Raw genomic sequence first — 18,420 nt, forward strand, 5'->3', positions numbered from 1 at the left:
TAAGGAGGATTCACATAGATCCATCTTGAATTCTTAAAACCAGTTGAGAACTCTTTCTTGAATAATGTTCAGTGTTCTTACAACCTGACATATCTGTTCAATGAAAAACATGTTTTAATTGACTTTGAATTACAAAGCTAACGATGTTTCGCCATATTTCTTCTACTCTTCTTCTTTCCCGTCTCCATTTTCCTCCATATATTTTGCTTTTCCTCATTTATTTTTTCCCCTTATTACCTTATCCTCTATCCTATTTCCTTTTTTAAATCCTTGTCTGCACCCTGCTACTCCTTTTTCTTCACCCATCTCCCTTCTATTATTCTCTCTTCTGTGCAGCATGTGAGCTGATGAACCAGGGGATCCTCGCTCTGGTTACATCCACTGGCTGCGCAGCTGCGAGTGCCCTGCAGTCTCTGACAGATGCAATGCATATTCCCCACCTCTTCATCCAGAGAAATGGGGATGGTGCGCCCCGCACAGCCTGCCAGTTCAACCCCAGCCCAGACGGAGAGAGCTACACATTGGCTGCCCGTCCACCTGTTCGAATCAACGACGTGCTGCTCACCCTCATCTCAGAACTACACTGGCAGAAGTTCATCATCTTTTATGAGAGCGACTATGGTGAGTTGGGATGAATGAGAGCAGCTGATGGCCAAATGTATCTCATAAACATCACATTTGTATGTGAGATGATTTCAGCTCTTCATTTAAATGTTAATGCTCCAAAACACCCTCCGGTGTCAGGGGGAGATCAGGCTGACGTAAAGCCATATATTAACACTAAGAATTCATATGCTGAAGAAAACACTCAGAGTAGGAACTAAGAGGAAAGAACATCACAACACACACGGAACCACACGCACTGTACATTCACTTTGCTACAAAACTACATCAAAGTTCAGTAGAGATTGTCACCATTAGTAGCATCTTCATGGAGAGACAAGTCTGCTCCTAATTGGCTCATTGGTAGCACCAGGGGATGATGGTGTGTCCCAACAGTACTTAATATGATGTATTATTTGTCATTATTCTCATCACAACCCCCACATAGACCAGACCTTTCCTGACCCACATTTGGTAAAAGGAAAAGGAGCGTGGAGTGATTGACAAGACGGTACAAGGGCAGAAAGATGAAGAGAATATATTGCTGCATTGGCGTTACGGTTGGTGATGATACTTTGCCACTGCTGGCTAATCTTTTTAGTACTCTGAAAAGTGCAATCTTGAGGAGAACGTAAATCAGTTAGATTTTTCTCAGTACAGTAGAAGCAGCAAACCGAGCCCTCAGGGAATACAGCTATCCACTTATCGCACACACGACGCTGCCCACCACACACACACATGTTGGACCCTGCGGCTAGTCACGGAGCTCCCTGTTAATGTATGTGACATGCTATTTCACATTTACAGAGCTCTGTCTAAAGACACTCTTTGTAGAAAGTGAATTCTCAGCATTAATTTGGATCGATTAAAATCCCTCCATCTATCTGTCTGACATGTTAGCTCTCTCTCTGACTGACTAGCTATCTCAATGTGTCTCTTTTTGCTATAGTTGTCTCGCCATCTCTCTTGCTTTATTTCCATCAATCTGCATTTTAAGGAAATATTAGACCCTCCTGGTAAAAAAACACTTAAATGTTTTGAAAAATATCCTATTAAAAACCCTTAGTGTAGAACATCTCACCCGAGCACAGTGCACCATAGCCTTAAATTGCAAGCCCTTGAGAGGGAACCTGTGTCTAATGCATGAAGGGTTGGTTTAACAAGGCACTGTTGGTGAGAAATAATGGATAGTTATTCTCTCTGTAACAAAATAGCCTTTTTTGAGCCAGCTAAATTAGATGCTACAAAGTCAGCACCGTTGACATTTGTGCTGGTGTTAACACTGTTTAACTCTGCACTCGTTAAATTAAGGAATGTAGCGGCTAATTAGGATCCTCATCACATAACAGTCAAAATACCCATGGCGCCTGCCTTGAAGCAGTACTACAGTGACCCAGACTGCTGCTGATAGAGAAAAGTGCTGTCTGAAAATCTGTGTTTGCACTTGGAATGTAGGAATACTAAGGTTTGGATTTAAGTGTTTTATTCAGATAATATATATGTGTGGTTTAACATGATTCATATTATATTATATATTTTACTTCTTTGTTCAACTAAATGTTGAGTTGTAGTTACATTTACTTTCCCTAACTGTGGTGGGTATGTTTTGGAAATTGTGTTTAGTGTTACATTACATCAATTTAAAACTGTTTACATTAAACAGAAGAAGCTGATTTACTCACATCTGAGATGTAGCCACACATTCATTAATCTTTTTACATTTTGATTGAAATGAAACTCTTCAAAGTAAACAAGATCAGAAATCTGACATTTAGATGCCAGCATTTTGTATTTAACAGGTTTTGAGTTAAATAACAGACACTGCACACCCACACTCGGGCTGTCAGTCGGTCTGGTTGATAAGACATCTTGACACTTTAAGTTATCTTGGAGAATGTCCTGTGGAAATGCTCTATAGCCAAAGTGTATACAGCTAAAATAAACAAACTATATAATATGATTATATTAATGACTGGATTATCAAGAGGTTTATAAGACTTTGACAGTTTGTTTGCCACTGTTTCCATTATTACTTAACCTTTAGAGCACACCATGTCACTTCCTACTCATGCTGTCAGATCATTTATATTTAAAGAGAGGAAATTGGGTGATGTAAGCTAACTCATGGCACAGGAGCTTATATTGTGCTCTCAGTTTGATCTTGTCAAAACCTTCCTGTCTCCTCTGCCGAGCTTTCTGTCTATGTTTAGCATGAAAAGGCAGGAAGCACAACACTGTGACATCCCCCTCTCTAGGAAAGTTCATGTCATGATATGTGTCACCTTCTTGTGGTTGAAGTAGTAAACTTCTCGTTTAGGTTTGCCAGAAATCCCCAGGTTTTTTCTTGGAATTCTTAAGTCATGTTAATGTATAATTCATGAGCTCATACAGGTGAATTTGTATTTTCACTATGGGTTTTAACGTATAACCCTATATAAATAATTTCCATAACATAATACAAATAGGTATGAATGTACCTTTAAGATTTCATGACTAACAGAATAAAATGGTACATTTCATACAGTTTTGCTCGAAAACATTACTGCAATTATACATCTGTCAATTAATCTCAAGCTTCATAAAAAATGGAAGGATCCAAAAACAACTGAGCTGCTTGTTCAGCATTCTGTATATGAGTCAATGTCTTTAAGCCGATTAACAAATTATGATTTGATGCACCAGTGCTACTGGAAATACTGAAGCATAGTCAGAATCCAGATTTGGCGGAGAACTCAAAATCACCTGTAGTTTGGTGACATTTGGTGGTATGGTAATCTTCAATTTTATTCCAGAAGGATAAAGCGATATCTTAATACACAGTTGGAAACATAGCTTTTAGCCAGAGTTATAAATACGCGGGGATTTTTTCTTTGACATTAACTGTATCATTATTCTGCTAAAACGGCTGCATTAATATGTTTTATTTAAACAAAAAAATATCTGCAAGGTATTCTGAGATGGTTTGTCTAGTACTTTATCACGCAAGCCTATATTACACAGAATAACGCAAACGACGTACCGGCTGAAGCACTAAAAGTCAGACAGAAAGCCATTATTTGACCATTAAATAGCAGTTACATTAATGTTTAGGAATTAAAAGATGTCCACACTGACAAGGCGTGTTTTTTTTCTCCTCTTAGTTATAATTAGTTTTAAATGACTGTCAAAATGACAAAGTACTATGCTGATCTATCACCACTGTGCACCAGTCCATCTTTGTGTCAAATGTTTTGTTTTATACTGTAGAAATAGTTTAATTTCTTCTTTCAGAGATCAACAAAGATCATCATTCCATTATTTCTTTATCTGATTCAAAACTCATGATATGAATAAATGACGGTCAGACGGAATATGTTGAAAAAGGATATTTAATTTACAGATTCATCACAAGCATGATTGCTGTACCAAGGCCATCTTGATCGAACATGTGATGTAGCAGTGAACTGATGGATTTGTGATGTAGTTTGATAATGCTTTGTTTTGCTGTTTCATCAATTTGCTGATGGTGCCTTAGTCTGTAAAAGCAGATGCTATAAAAGATATAACACCGTTTAACTTAGAGCCACCGGCATAACACTGTACCACTCCATACAAAATTGTCCGAAAACTCATTATCGGAAAACACTAATCTAGAAAATGATTGATGTAATCGATCATATTCCTTTCATCGTTTGTTTTTGGGTAGTGTGCAGCACCACGCTCTGCAGTCAGAGAGCACAGGGTGCGTTATTATAGCTTAAACAGCTGAATTCCTTGACCTCAGAGGCAAAGTGTAGCTTGGTGTAATGAAGTGTGTCAGGGAAGCTGATTCAGTCTTGCCACCAATGCATCAGTTGCATTAGAGCCACAACAAACAACTTTTAAGGCTTCTCCTCTTCTGGCTCCATTTGATATTGTACATTTTCAACACATAATTTGTGTGACTGCTGTGAGAGAGCATTTTCCTTAATGTCTTTTAAAAAGTCACACATACCTGTATAACCTTAAGCTTTTGTTCAAGGAAGCTGAATCTGTATTACGAATTCAAAACTTCCTTCTGTTGGTATTGTGCCTTAGACGAATAAGAATGAATGACATTATAATATAATCCAATGAAGCCCTTTCCAAACCAAAAGAAACTTCACGCTTTTTAGGATTCAGCTTTTTCCTTTTTGTTAAGGTCTTTCTTTTTTTTTATTCCGATTTTGTTTTTCTTCCTTCGAACAATTCCACAGTGCAGATTTCAGCGCTGCTCTCTGACAGCGCTGAAGGGTAGTTTAATGTCTCATCTTTTTATTTGAAAAGGACAAAATAGACCTGGTGCATGTCAGGGCCACAAAAGTTCATCTGAACAACAGAAAGACCGAAAAACAAACTTCAGGCGAGGCAACTCTTGCTTTGCAGTCAAGGACCAGAAGGCCTGCTTGATTTTTATGAAAATGACCAAAGTGCAGCGATATCAAAAGAAACTTTTATACCAAAAGAAACTGATGCTTGTTGTCTTTTGTCTGTATTTAAATACATCGACTGAATCCACAGTTGTGAGTTGAGTTCCTGTGGTGAATCCAAAGATGTGGTGTATTACATTTCATTTTACCATGACCTGACACAACTTGTGTTCATTCTCTCCTCTCCTCTTGTTTATCAAACCAACCATGTCTCACAGTTCAGCAGAATGGTTGCAGATTCAATAAGTCAGTCATGCCATGCTGTTTTAAATCAGACACAATATGCCTCTCTATCTGCCCCATCCCTTCCCAAACGGTAATATCCTGAAAAGACCTAGAGAGCAAGCTGAGAGTCACCTTCACTGTTTCGATCAAGGAAGGAAATTAGGGTAGGGAATGGAGGAATGATAAACCTCTTTTTAATTGTGAGGCATATACACAGAATAGCACAGTGAAATGTAGACTCTGCATTCCACGTGTTGTAGTAATAGGAGCAGACATTTATATGAAATATGTATAAATTATTATAATAGTAATATGAAAATGTACTCACCATTAAACAAATCCAACTGTGTTTGGACAAACTACCAAATTGCTGTTTCAGTAGCAGTCACATTATTTTTAGATAATAGCATTAGGCATAGCAATGTCAGCCTGTAGGTCAGCAGGCCAGTCCACCACTTTGGTGTAGACGGAAATATCTCAGCTATACGGCCATGTAATTCATTAATGCTCGCCTGGGTCATTAATGTTTCCCAGAGGCCTAGGCCTAATGACTTCAGCTCAAAGCATTGCTGGGCGTAAGTATAGCCTTATAGAGCAGCTTGCGTGGCTGTACACTTTCCGTCTCAGGGTTTGATGTATGTTATCTGTGTGCCTTTGTAAAGGCCATTTAACGTGTGATTACGCTGTACTCACAGTTGTGTTTATGTAAAAGGAAGCTATTGATTTTGTGTGAGAGGAGGACACAGTGGATAGCCTATCTGCAGACAAAAGCTTCTGGAAAATTGCCCTGTCATTTTATTATAATAAGGAGAGCACAAGAGGCGACTGAGGCACGATTATCGGAAATCTTAAGAGAAGGGTCGATTTCTTGAACATCAGTGGGCTCCTTGGCAGGCCTGTCTGAGTTAACCTGGGCTTCGTAATGACTTTGGAGCAGCTATATCTGTCTCTGCCCGCCCTGTGGTGACTGGTTCTCTGTTAGAGGAGGAGAGAATTAGGCTGGGATTAGTTGTGAGATTGATTAAGATGCTCTTGGACCCATGTAGGGGGTGGTTCCTAATGTGGAGAATGCATTTATAACTTAGACAGGACAAACGCAAAGGATCTCTCCTGCAGAGATTGTAGCCATTGTGTAATGTGTTTTGTTAGTGTTAGTGACACATCTGAGAATATAAACCAAGCTTCTTTGGAGCAGTGAAGACTTGCATTGGTGTACTCTTTCATATGCTTTTGATAGTAACTTATTTCACAAAAAACTGACATTGTAATGCTACATTTTGGCCATGAGGTCTGTGACACTTCCAACTAACTTGTCCTGTAATTTTAACAGTTAGAAAACACACAAGTGACCTTGAATTAATTGGTTTTCATAAGAGTAGAGCGAATTGAGAGGATAAAAAAGTAGTTAAATATAGAAGATAAGATGTCGGGGCAGAAAATGTGTAGCTTTGTAATGCAGTTTAGGTACACACAGGTTAGGGACAAAGTAGTATTTTTACTCGATAGCTGTCTGTTAAATCGTATTCTGAAAGGTTCTCCAGAAACACTTGAGAATAGGTTAAGCATGCATAGGAAATGAAAAGAAAATGTACAGATATTTGTAAGATACTGCTCCATTATTCTCGTTTCTACAATGTTGATTACCAGTTGGAAATAAATGAATAAGTCCTGCATGACAACGCAGAAAGACACTTAACCTTTTCGTGAAAGGGTAAAATAAATGGCAAGACCTTATTTGCAACACTTCTGTGTTGATGACAGAAAACATAGAAAATGTCTCAAACTATTTGAAACCTTTAACTACTCAATTTTACCATTATTATACTCTACAGTTTTGTGCAGGGGCTAATTTTTCAGTTTTAATTTATTCCTGCAGTATTTTTTATATTTATTATTCTATTCGGAATTGTTGTAATTGAAATGGGTGCATTCTGGTCCGACTGTCTCCCTTCTAGGCACACAGCTTCCCAAAAGCATGCCAGCCAAACTTAATAACAAAGGAAGGCAGTTAGATGTGTTCTATGCTAAAACTTGCACAGCGTAAACCAACAGAGCAGTCACTGAGCAGTATCTTTGAGATTATCGACTGGGCCAGGACTGAAACATTTATTGAGTCCGCACATTTGGAGTTGACTGCTAATATTGGAACCATTTTGTTGATGCTGCTTTCCTTCAGTTTTTATTGTCTGTGAATGAAAAAATGATTGCATATATTCATGCCTACCAAAAGTATAATGTTTTTTTACGACTTGCCAGAAGAATGGATCAAAGTTAAAAGACCATAATAGATTTGGACGTCCTGTGTGCAAACGAAGCAGTAGATCAAAGTCTGAGGCTCAGTTGTGATTGTTTTTATTTCAACCTGCTCAAAGGAAGAACAGAAAATGGTTAGAATATCGATATCTATTTTCAGTGATGCAGAAAAACAAAAATCAGTTCTTAAAATGTTGCAACAGGAAAGAGATTATATTTATTTTTGCTAATTTAAATCATCATAACTTCACCAAAAAACATATTTATTTAACACATCTCCACAATCTAATGCTTATCCTGGTTTATGGTCATGTCGTGGTGGTCCATTATATTACAGAAGCCCTTTTAGGCTCATGGGGGTTTCCCTTTCCTGTCGTGTGTTATAGGTTTTTGAGCATGTAAATGGTCTGCAAAGGCTTAAATAAAATACAAATTTGAACCTGAAAATTAGCATAAAATGTCCTCTTTAGAAGATCTTGCAAATGTTTTGTCCAGAACTATTAACATAGATGAGGTGAACAGAATGTAATTTGTTTGTGTTAACATACCTCCTTTCCCCGTACATGACACAACTTGATGTATTTGTTTTATTATTTCCTATGGTATGACATTTCCCTATAATTCTCTGCCTATACATTTAACAAAATCACTATTAAGCGTTTCTTTATCTGCTCCATCTGAGCCTTATACGTATCTCTTTCTTCATTTTGAATTTAAACTTCACTTGTTCTAGCCTGAGCACCGGAGTCCCACACCACCAAGGACCATCCCATCATTGGTGTTTGGCATTGTGTGAGAACATGATAGGGTTGTTTCCACGATGTGTTTTCTTCTGCAAGGTGTCATATTTTTAGTCCACAACCAGTTCATAACTCAATAAGTATGCAGACAGACATGCAGACAAAGACTAACTGTATTTGCCTTCTTCTCCATTATCTTCACCTAAAGGCCCTGTCCTCTGATCACAGATAAGACCAAATGTGATTATTTCACTGAATGCACTCTTATTGATTTAAATGGATAATTTGCACTCTCCACATTAACTTCACCTTTATCCAGTCCCACACAATACTGCTGGATTGCTTCCTGATTATGTTTTGTGACTTTTTTGATGGGCTCATCATTTGATTTTTAATAAAAGATTTCTGTTTATTTTGTCTACTAAAAATGGGTATTGTCACAAACATAAAAAAACAAAACACAAACTAATCAATAATGCATGGACTAAAAGTGACATTTTGTGATCGCAAAATTAAATTTGGAACCTGTGGTGAATTTAATCAGCAGCTAATCTCTGTTTTCACCCCATTTGCCTTGGCAGCTATATTTTTGGTGAAACATTTTCTAAGCGCTGCATGTTGCAATAAGGTTCTCATTTGGTGTTGATGCAGTAATTACTGTCACACTCACACACACAGGTCAACACATGTGTTCTTACTAACACATGTACTGCTGTTGGTAAGAACACATTGGTTTCATAAGATACCATTTGTTGTACTTATATTCATATAGTTAACAAAGTCATATTAACCTAAAATATTCTGCAGTAAGTAAAATGAGGGTGAATTTAATCCGAAGCAGTAATTTCTCTCTTACAGTTTTTATCTGTGAGTGTCTTTGCATATATTTCAGATTTGCATAACAATCTTCATGCATAGGATTAACAGATGTTATTGTTGCAAGAAAAAAACTACGATTACTTAAACAAACTCATCACAATTTTGAGTAAACACAGGCTGGTAGCATAGCCATTGCTAAAGCTTTACTGCTTGGATTGCAACTCAGCTCGACAGCTCAGTAAAAACCTCTGAGGCCTTTGATCATGAGATGCTCATTTCAGCATCACTCTAATACAAGAGGGAGTCCCGCTTTAGTTACAACCTCGAGGAACATTAAGCTGAAAAGGATGTTAGAGAAACCTCATTGGTTATATCTCATCTCCCTCGATTTATCTAGCCTGCTCTTCCAAAACTGATACTGTTATAGAAAAAGATAGGTTTTGGATACAGAGATATCAACAGTACTCAGTGAGTTCCCATAGTGAGTGACAAAGCAGGATGCTGATATATACGGGGCAGGGAAAGGTTACGTTTTGATATCTGAAAGTTTCAGAAGCAGATTTGTGTTCAGAAATGACGCTCGGGTAAACATTTACAGAAATCAGACCTTTAATTCCACGTTAATCCTCTTTCCTGCAGCCCTGTGCATGGCTGACACGGACGCCCTGTGGAAAAGCCTGCTACGGGTTCGGAACGCTGGCTTTGAAGTCCGATGTTTCTATCGAAGTCCTAAAGTCATTATCGCATGGCAGCTTTCCCTCGACCCTTCATGGGATTAAAAACTCTGTTTGTTTGTTACAGTATGTTCCTTGTAATTCCCAGTTTGGAAATATACAAGGTTTTCAGCCCAAAATGGCATTCATTTTGTCACTACGGAGGATAGTTTGGTCTTTTGATCAGTTCTCTAGATCTCTTCGCCTGTCGATCCAATCTGAATCCCATTGTCCTTTTTAAGAACTACGAGGATGATTTCTGTTGTGTTGAGTCTTTATAAACTTTTCTGAGACCAAACTAATTATGCAGGTTTGCCAACGTTCATTCATGTTAAGACTCTTGTAGTATCATGCTGTGAACAATGATTTCAACGGGTAAAAAATGAAATGACTTCAACTCCACAACAGATGTATTTTTAGGAGTTAGATATTTGTTTGTTTATTGATTTATCACTAATGTTCGACGTGGAACACTTTTAAGCCCTCAGGGGTCGGTACAACAAGGATGAGTCACAATTAAAAATAGAGTAAACATGAAATCAGATATATGTATGTTTGGTCTACAGTCAGTATGTAACCAAATGCTACTAAATTAAAACACTGTATATAGAAATCATTGTAGTTGAAATGAATTGCAATGGTCCAGTCGTGGGACACAAGGGGAAGGAGCTATGATTAACTTACAAATTGTCTTTGTGCAACAGGGGGAATTACTCAGTGACGCCTTTTTGCCCATTGTACTCAAAACCAAGAAGGGTCATTTCAAGTCAATTTAGAGACACAGAAAGCAGAGTGTTGTGGAGTGTGTGTGTGTGTGTGTGTGTGTGTGTGTGTGTGTGTGTGTGTGTGTGTGTGTGTGTGTGTGTGTGTGTGTGTGTGTGTGTGTGTGTGTGTGTGTGCGTGTGTGCGTGTGTGCGTGTGTGCGTGTGTGCGTGTGTGCGTGTGTGCGTGTGTGTGTGTGTGTGAGGGAGAGAGTTTTCAAAGAGTGCTGCAGTATGAGTTTGGCCATGCTTCAAAAATGATGAATGACTTAATTTCTTGTTTTGTTCTGCCCTTTGAACATTTTTATTCGGTGAGTATTTTTGTTATCCCAAAAATAAATGATGATTTGCTTCATATGGTGCTAAGTCATATTGCTGTCTCAACGAGCCCCAAGGTATAGACGGAGAAACGGGGGCGATGTACCAATATGTTGCTTCACTGCTCAGACTAGGCCAAGAGCTTTCTTATTAGCCTAATTTCCAGTTTTTGCTTCAAGCGTCTTAAAACGATGTGCCATATCATCTCAAATAACGACGACACACCCCTACAGTATGAAATTCTAGGTCTGCGTCTGTACGTTGTGCATCTATGCAGCTATATCTGTGTTTGCGCTAATTTTACTTTCTGTCCCTCTGTACTATACACAGTCTGCTCTGAGCAATAAAGCGCTTGATGACTCATCAAACCTCCAGAGATGCAACAGGGGAAAACCCAGCCATCCATCCATACACAGAGAAAAACAAACACACAGGGATGCTTAAAGGCCTCTGACCCTAACCCCTCTCTTTAACAGGCATGACTTGGCACATACTAAGCTGTTGCTCCCCCTTTGACTGCCGGGAATTGTATGCTTATTGTGAGCCCTCTGCTGCACATCACTTTTCATTTGTCTGTGGCTTCTTGTAAGTGGTTTCCTGTATAGTGAGCACACACACACACACATACACACACACACACACACACACACACATAGTTATCTGGGGACAGCAACACCTGTCTGCAGTTTCATATCCTGTAAACCCCAGGAAACAGAAAGACAGGAGTGCTTGTTTTGATTTGTCACGCTTTAGATCAGGAGCAGAGTACGAAACCTGCCTTGAAGCACTTGGAACGAAGCATGAAAATATCAATGCATGTGCAGGTGTTGAAAGCACAATGTTCCCAGAATAAAGTGCCGTAGAACATAGTACCTGCCTAAAGAGTCACGCTTTCTACATCCCTGTCTTTTTCTGTTTGTGTCTCCGCCGATCACTCACTCTTTGTCTTTCTTTCTCTTCCTTCAGACATCCGTGGCCTGCAAACCTTTATGGACCAGTCGTCCCGGATGGGTCTGGATGTTTCTCTGCAGAGGGTGGACCGCAATGTCAGCCGAGTCTTTAATGACCTCTTCAACACGATGCGCACTGAGGAGCTCAACCGGTACCGGGACACTCTTCGGCGAGCCGTGTTGCTCATGAGCCCTCGAGGTGCACAGGTGTTCATCCATCAGGTAGGCTCCATTGTATTTACATTGCTCATTATCAATGCATCAGCAACAGGGGCAGAGAAACAGTAAGAGCTGGACTATAAACAATGAATTCAATAAAGATGATGACCTATAAGAAACACTTTTGTCTGTAACCCCCAATTGACAGCTGGTAAAACATTACAATGCTTCAACTGTTTTGAATGAAAAAAACATGAAAAAATAATTGATTTATAAAAGGACAAATAGCTTTTGGGAAACTGGTGCTGAATGCCACACTGGTGAACCTTGTTAAATCTGATGAAACAAGATGCAACTAACTTTCCTAACCATGTAGAGTTCTGAGTGAAAGCAGATGGCAGAGTTTAGAGATCAGTGTACTTGACTTCAGTATTGAGTTGGCTAGAAAAACATTTTAGGTGCCAATATTCTTCAACAAATGGTACAAATGTATTTCTGGACAGCGAAAGCTGTTTTTCTACAGAAAAGTTGGCCTTCACTGCACTGCCAATGAAGGGAGTTTTGTTTACTGTGCAGATGAGCAGCACTGCATATAACCCCCGGCAATCACCTAATCTTCTGGCCATCTGGCAAGGAAAGTGCAAACCCTTATAAACCATTGAAGATGTTCCACTCAAATGAAACATTGAACCTCAAATACAGGGTAGCACATAAATGGTTGATAGAATAAAGTTGTAGATAAAAGTTAACCCCCAATTTATGTATATATTTTTGCATAGGAGGATGGTTTTCCAGGCATCATGTAAGCAACATACAGACATCAACATGTATTTTATACAACTTAAATATGTATTTAATTTAAGCTTATACTTAAATTCATATTTATTTTCGTCCAAGCGTCTTCCTTAACTGCTTGAAAAACCATCTAATGCAGGGGTGTCCAAACTATGGCCCGGGGGCCAAATGCGGCCCATTGTCCATTTTGAATCTGCCCTCAGCTAATTTAAAAAGTATAACATATATTACACAGTAGTATTCATGAGTAATAAGCTAACTTTTCACATAAAATGAGTCAATTCAATTTGAAAAGCTTTTTCTAACAAATCTTGGTTGATAAAAAAAGCCCAAGAACTTATTTGTAACACATGTGAAATGTACCCCTCATATTTCCCCTTATTATAAGCAATCTGAGGTTTGTGTTTTAAGGAATGAGCTGCCACACTTGTAACAAAAATACCTGCATTTGATTGACTTTGATAACTTATCAATTAACTTACGAACAATATACCTCACCTCTACTGAGTGGCCCAGCCCTTCTTATGTTTTTTGTATGTGTGGCCTTCGGTGGAAAAGGTTTGGACTCCCCTGAACTAATGTATTGAGCCTGATGTTTATTTTTTGGTTTATTTTCATTCAATGGTCTTGTTCCAAGGACACTGTAAAAGCAATTTCTCTTAGTCGAAAACCTTTTCACACTCTTAAATGTCACCTGCCACAAAGAAATACCTTCTGTATGTCTCAAAAAAGGTTTTACTTTATCTCTGCATACACTATCTCAACCATTCTGAGCTCAAAAAATAAAGCTAAAGCACCAAAAGACAAATAAATGAGGTTGTGAAAAGCCAAGACTTTAAGTTTGATTAATTACACACTGCTTTGATCTTTTCCTGTACTCCAATTAATTCCGTCTCAGCACACACACACAGACCCACATTCACGCAAACTGCTGTGACATCCTATCTTTCTTCTTTAATCACGTCAAATATATTCCTTATTATTCCTTATATAACACAGCTCTCAAATCCCCCTATGAATATCTTAATACATTAGAAGTGGTGGAGATGTGTAAATTCATCCAAGCTTCATCAATACTTTGGTAACTGTTGTTGGAGAACCTACCCACTCTCCACCTGAGATACTGGGGGAGAACATTTAATTGGGCTAAAATCTGAAAGAGAATGAAGAAAGTTAATTTCCCACGATGACAAGCAGTTGAGTTCAGTCTTTGCAATGTAAATGTCAAGAACTTTGGATGATATGTAGGATTAATGGCATTAGTGGTGTTGAGGCGTGACAAAATGCATTAAGGAAGGAATGCATTAAACCCTAAGTATTGTTAGTCAAACTGTGAAGTTGATCAGCTGTGGCAGCGTAGCAGTGTTGTTTACCACAGTGCACTGCTCTTTTTTTCTTGCTCTCTTTACTGAATTTGTAAAAGACCTAAAGCGACTACAAAGAGAAGCAAAAAGACAACAACGAGACGCAACATGACCATAAAGAGACGGCCAATAACGCAACACTGCTACAAAATGACTACCGGGACAAACAACACAACTACATATTTCACAGCTGTGTCTCTTAGTGTGGCTGTCATGTTTCTTTTCATGGGTATGGGATGTCTGTACGTGGCCCATTTTCCTCATAATCTGCCCATGAATACTTATTCCTCTACAAGGTCAAGTAGGGGTGAGGGAAAATGTTCCAAAATGCATTAGGCAGATGAAAGAGAGGCACCTTTGTCGGGCCAACAGTTGAGCAAAGTACTAATGTTGCTGGCCTATACTTGAACATTTGCATATTCTTTAATTTCAAGTTCACCTGCCAATATTTAAGGACATACTGTAACTGCTGGTCCAGCAGTGGCTCAGTCAGTAGGAGCTTGGACTGGGAATCGTAGGGTCGCCGGTTCAAGTCCCTGAACAGACTTGAAATATGGAAAGTGGACTGCTACTTGGAGAGGTCCCAGTTCACCTCCTAGGCCCTGCTGTGGTGCCCTTGAGCAAGGCACCGGACACCTCCAATCCCCCCTCCACATTGCTCCCCGGGGCGCTGCACAATAGCTGCCCACTGCTCCTAGTACTAGGATGGGTTAAATGCAGAGGACAAATTTCACTGTGTGTGCTCTGCTGTGTGCATGTATGTGACAATAAAGAGGGTTTCATCTCCGATTCTGCATTACCAAAGTCAGCCTGATGACTTCCCTTAGAAATGAATGCTCTTGGCCCTTTTCTCCATTCTACTCCTTTTTTATAATTTACCCTGACGCAGATGTCATTGACAGTTTCTGCAGTTTCCATGCTTGAATATGGGCATTTGTTTGCTACCAGTTGCCATATCATCTCTCGTTCACTCTGGCCATGAGAGGATGTAGCGTTTTCTGTCAGCTTCAATGACACCTCCTTCTTGACACCCAACTCCTCTCTGTTCCATGCATGATAGGGGAACTTCAGTTGAGTCACGCAAGCCTTTTAGAGGTCCATAACATAGAGGTTTTTTTTAGCTTTCAATTGTGCCATTTCTATGTCCTTGGGTTATATCTGTGAGCACTTGCTAAATCACTTACTTAAAACGATACACATTTAGGTAAAAAAATACGTGACACATTTATGAATTACCAAAGTCATACTCCAATTAATTGTCAACGATGCAGCTCCGAGCTATATATCTTGATGACACCCAAATTAGATTTTTGGCTCTCTCATTTTCTGAAAACATTGATTGAAATGCTTAAAGCAATTGAAATACATGTACTGAAAGTTGTTTGCGGTAATAGGGAGACTATAAAATGTTAACATTAGATTGAACAATTAGTGTGTATGATTATTAGAAACTCTACAAGCTTTTCCAGGTTACAGTTATTAATTCAGTCTTATAGACCTGAGAGTTTGGTCTGTATCCACTTTTAAAATATAACACTTTTCCTTATCCTCATGTACTACTGCTTTCCTCCTATCGGTGCTTGTGGGACAGCAGCTCTCTGAAGGTGTTAATGTGAGTGGAAACAAAATGCGTGGTGTCAGTTTGCATGCCAGCTCTGCAGGCCAGTTGATGGATGGAGCAGAGAGCAGGGTGAGCTCTGCCTCCTGTGCGGCGGATACAACGAGCTACAAGACTGACAAGCACTGCTGCCTGATGCCAGGGAACAAGAGAGCGAGAAAGCGATGCTGCACAGGGTGGCATGAGGGTAAAGAGAGGGAGACAGGAAGGGAGACGGAGCACGAACAGCATGGGAATACAAAGGCAGGGAGAGAAATAAAGGACAAAATGAGATGGATGTAGGGAGGAAAGGTCAAAGATGACAAAGGGATGGGGAGCTCTTCCAAATAAAGCACTCCTGTATGAAACCGTAATGGGTAAGATCTAATGGAAGAGATGGCAGTGAAGAGAGACAAAAGAGGAGAGTGCTGAGAGACTGAAATGGAGTATAGTATCTGAAAGACAGTGGGCTACCTATTTAAGAAGGGATGATTTAGGCAGCTGTTAGCTTTAATGTAACACGGATAAGGCAGATCCACTGCAGGGGTTTAAATTCATAAAACATTTAACAACTAATGAAATATATATATATATATATATATATATATATATATATATATATATAATATATATATATCCGAATGACTTCTCTTGAAACACTGTTACAGAATATACACATGTTTTTAAAGCAAACACTTGATCAATTAATAAAATATGATTCTCTGATGAACTATTTAATCATATACTGTATAAAGGCAGTGTGATAGGATCCATAATAAAAGTCCAATTGTATTTTGTATAAATATAATATACATTTTGAGGGGATCATTCTCCCAACAGGTACTTTATTTAGAGTTGTTAGTATAAGAGAGTGTTTTTCAGAACGCTATTGATATTTTATCCTTGATAAAAGATGTGAGTACTTCTTCCACCACTGCTTTGACTTGTTTATTTTCTGAAGGGCTTTCAGAACATGTCTGTGTACCAATTTGTCTGCATGGCAGACGTGGACGCTGTGTTGGAAACGGTTCACTTGTCAAGACTTGAGACCATGCATCTCTGATTAAAAATGGACCCTTGTGACACTTGAGTGTGAGATGTAATAAACACATTTGCCCTTGCTTGGAATTGTGTTTTGATGCCAAGGACTTCTTATTGTCACTAAAGCTTGTGGATGGTGATTTAAAAGTGGTCAGATTTGACATGCTATTAAGGAATGCTTTGAAAAAGGACATCGATGATGGCTTTTCTTGCTCAGGGAATTCAGTTCCTTTGACATGACAGTTTGTGGAGGCACAACACACTCAAATAAACACACAGACAAACGTGTACAAGCAATCAAGTCTCACGCACATCTTTTTAACATGAAAGCGGTAAACACAGCTTGACACTAAGCTCTCACTTAGTAACATTTCTGTATCCTCTACAATTATTTTGTCAAAGTCAGAGTCACAGGTTGCAAACACAGTGGTTAAAAAGTAGTTTTCAAACATTGCATAAACTTTAATATCAAAGCATAAGGGCCCACATAACATATTTTAATGTTCCAAAAATACAGCAAACATTTGTTCAGTTTCTATCTGACATTTCTTCCTATCTGAGCATTTAACGTTCTTAAACTGTGTAAATGTTCTACAATAAGCAGTTCCCACCTAGACCATAAATCCAGGGGAAATTAGCTCTTACTCTTACTTACCCTCTATTTCCTGTGCCAAATGTGTTTTCTTTTGCTTGCTTTATACAGTTTAATTTTTAAATATCATATTTTGGCCTTTTTGCCTTTTATCATTACAGCTGACAATAGACAGGAAATAGGTAGAGAAAGGACAGGACATGAAGCAAAGGGCTGCAGGCCGCAACCCAAAGCCTTGGTTTTTTTTGTATCACCTTTCTCTAAGTATTCCTGCGTGCCGCACCGTTGTGTATTGGCACCTGGATTCCTTCCCTCAGACCGAACAAAAGCTGGCTATGACCTGGAAATGTTTATCCCAGCATGACTCATTAACCTGACACAGAGAGCATGGTGTTGGTGCACAGGAGCGTCGTACTGGCACAAACAACATCCTTTGCTTTCATGCACACACACAGAAGGATGCCCAAACACCTGACGCCTTCACTGCATTATGCCTAACTCCTTCCCCAGATCCATCACTGCCACTTCCGTCTACACCCCCTCCCTTAGTGCTAATGAGTTAGACCAGGTATAATTACAAAGCTCCAAAAGTACTTCCCGGCCTGAATTGTTTTTAAACGCCATCAAAAAACAAACTTGCAACCACCCAGAAGATATAACCGGGAGAGTGCAGAATACAAATGAATTAGTTGAGTGGCATCATTTGTGTGGAAGTGTATGGAGATGAGAAACAAAGTAACACATTAGGGATGGCCAGTATTTACCGGAGGAGTGCAAGATTTTTAAATAGAGGACAAAGTACAAGAGATTATATACTGTTGAGATTAGCTTTACTGTGTAAACTGACAATAGAGTCAGTCTGAGAATTAATCATGTTTGCTGATTGTATTATTCGTTGGACCTAATTCCACTTTAGCTGATGGGAGATGTCCTTATTTATTATTCAAACATTTTCAGTTATGCTACAGCTTCAACATGGTAATTGCCATATAATGGGCTATTTTTAAAAAGCTGAATTTTTGCAATTCTTTATAAATTACAATAAGTCATCACCTACTGCACT

General features: G+C 38.9%; 1 protein-coding gene across 1 annotated transcript in view; it reads left to right on the forward strand.

Annotated features, from left to right (window-relative positions):
* Positions 1–18,420, forward strand: part of grid1a (glutamate receptor, ionotropic, delta 1a) — a 197,349-nt gene that overhangs the window by 119,965 nt on the left and 58,964 nt on the right. The window contains 2 exon segments of the mRNA XM_063875111.1: positions 337–621; positions 11,826–12,031. Coding sequence (XP_063731181.1) covers positions 337–621; positions 11,826–12,031 — 491 coding nt within the window.

Source organism: Eleginops maclovinus, chromosome 22 (assembly GCF_036324505.1).
Source record: "Eleginops maclovinus isolate JMC-PN-2008 ecotype Puerto Natales chromosome 22, JC_Emac_rtc_rv5, whole genome shotgun sequence".
NCBI lineage: Eukaryota > Metazoa > Chordata > Actinopteri > Perciformes > Eleginopidae > Eleginops > Eleginops maclovinus.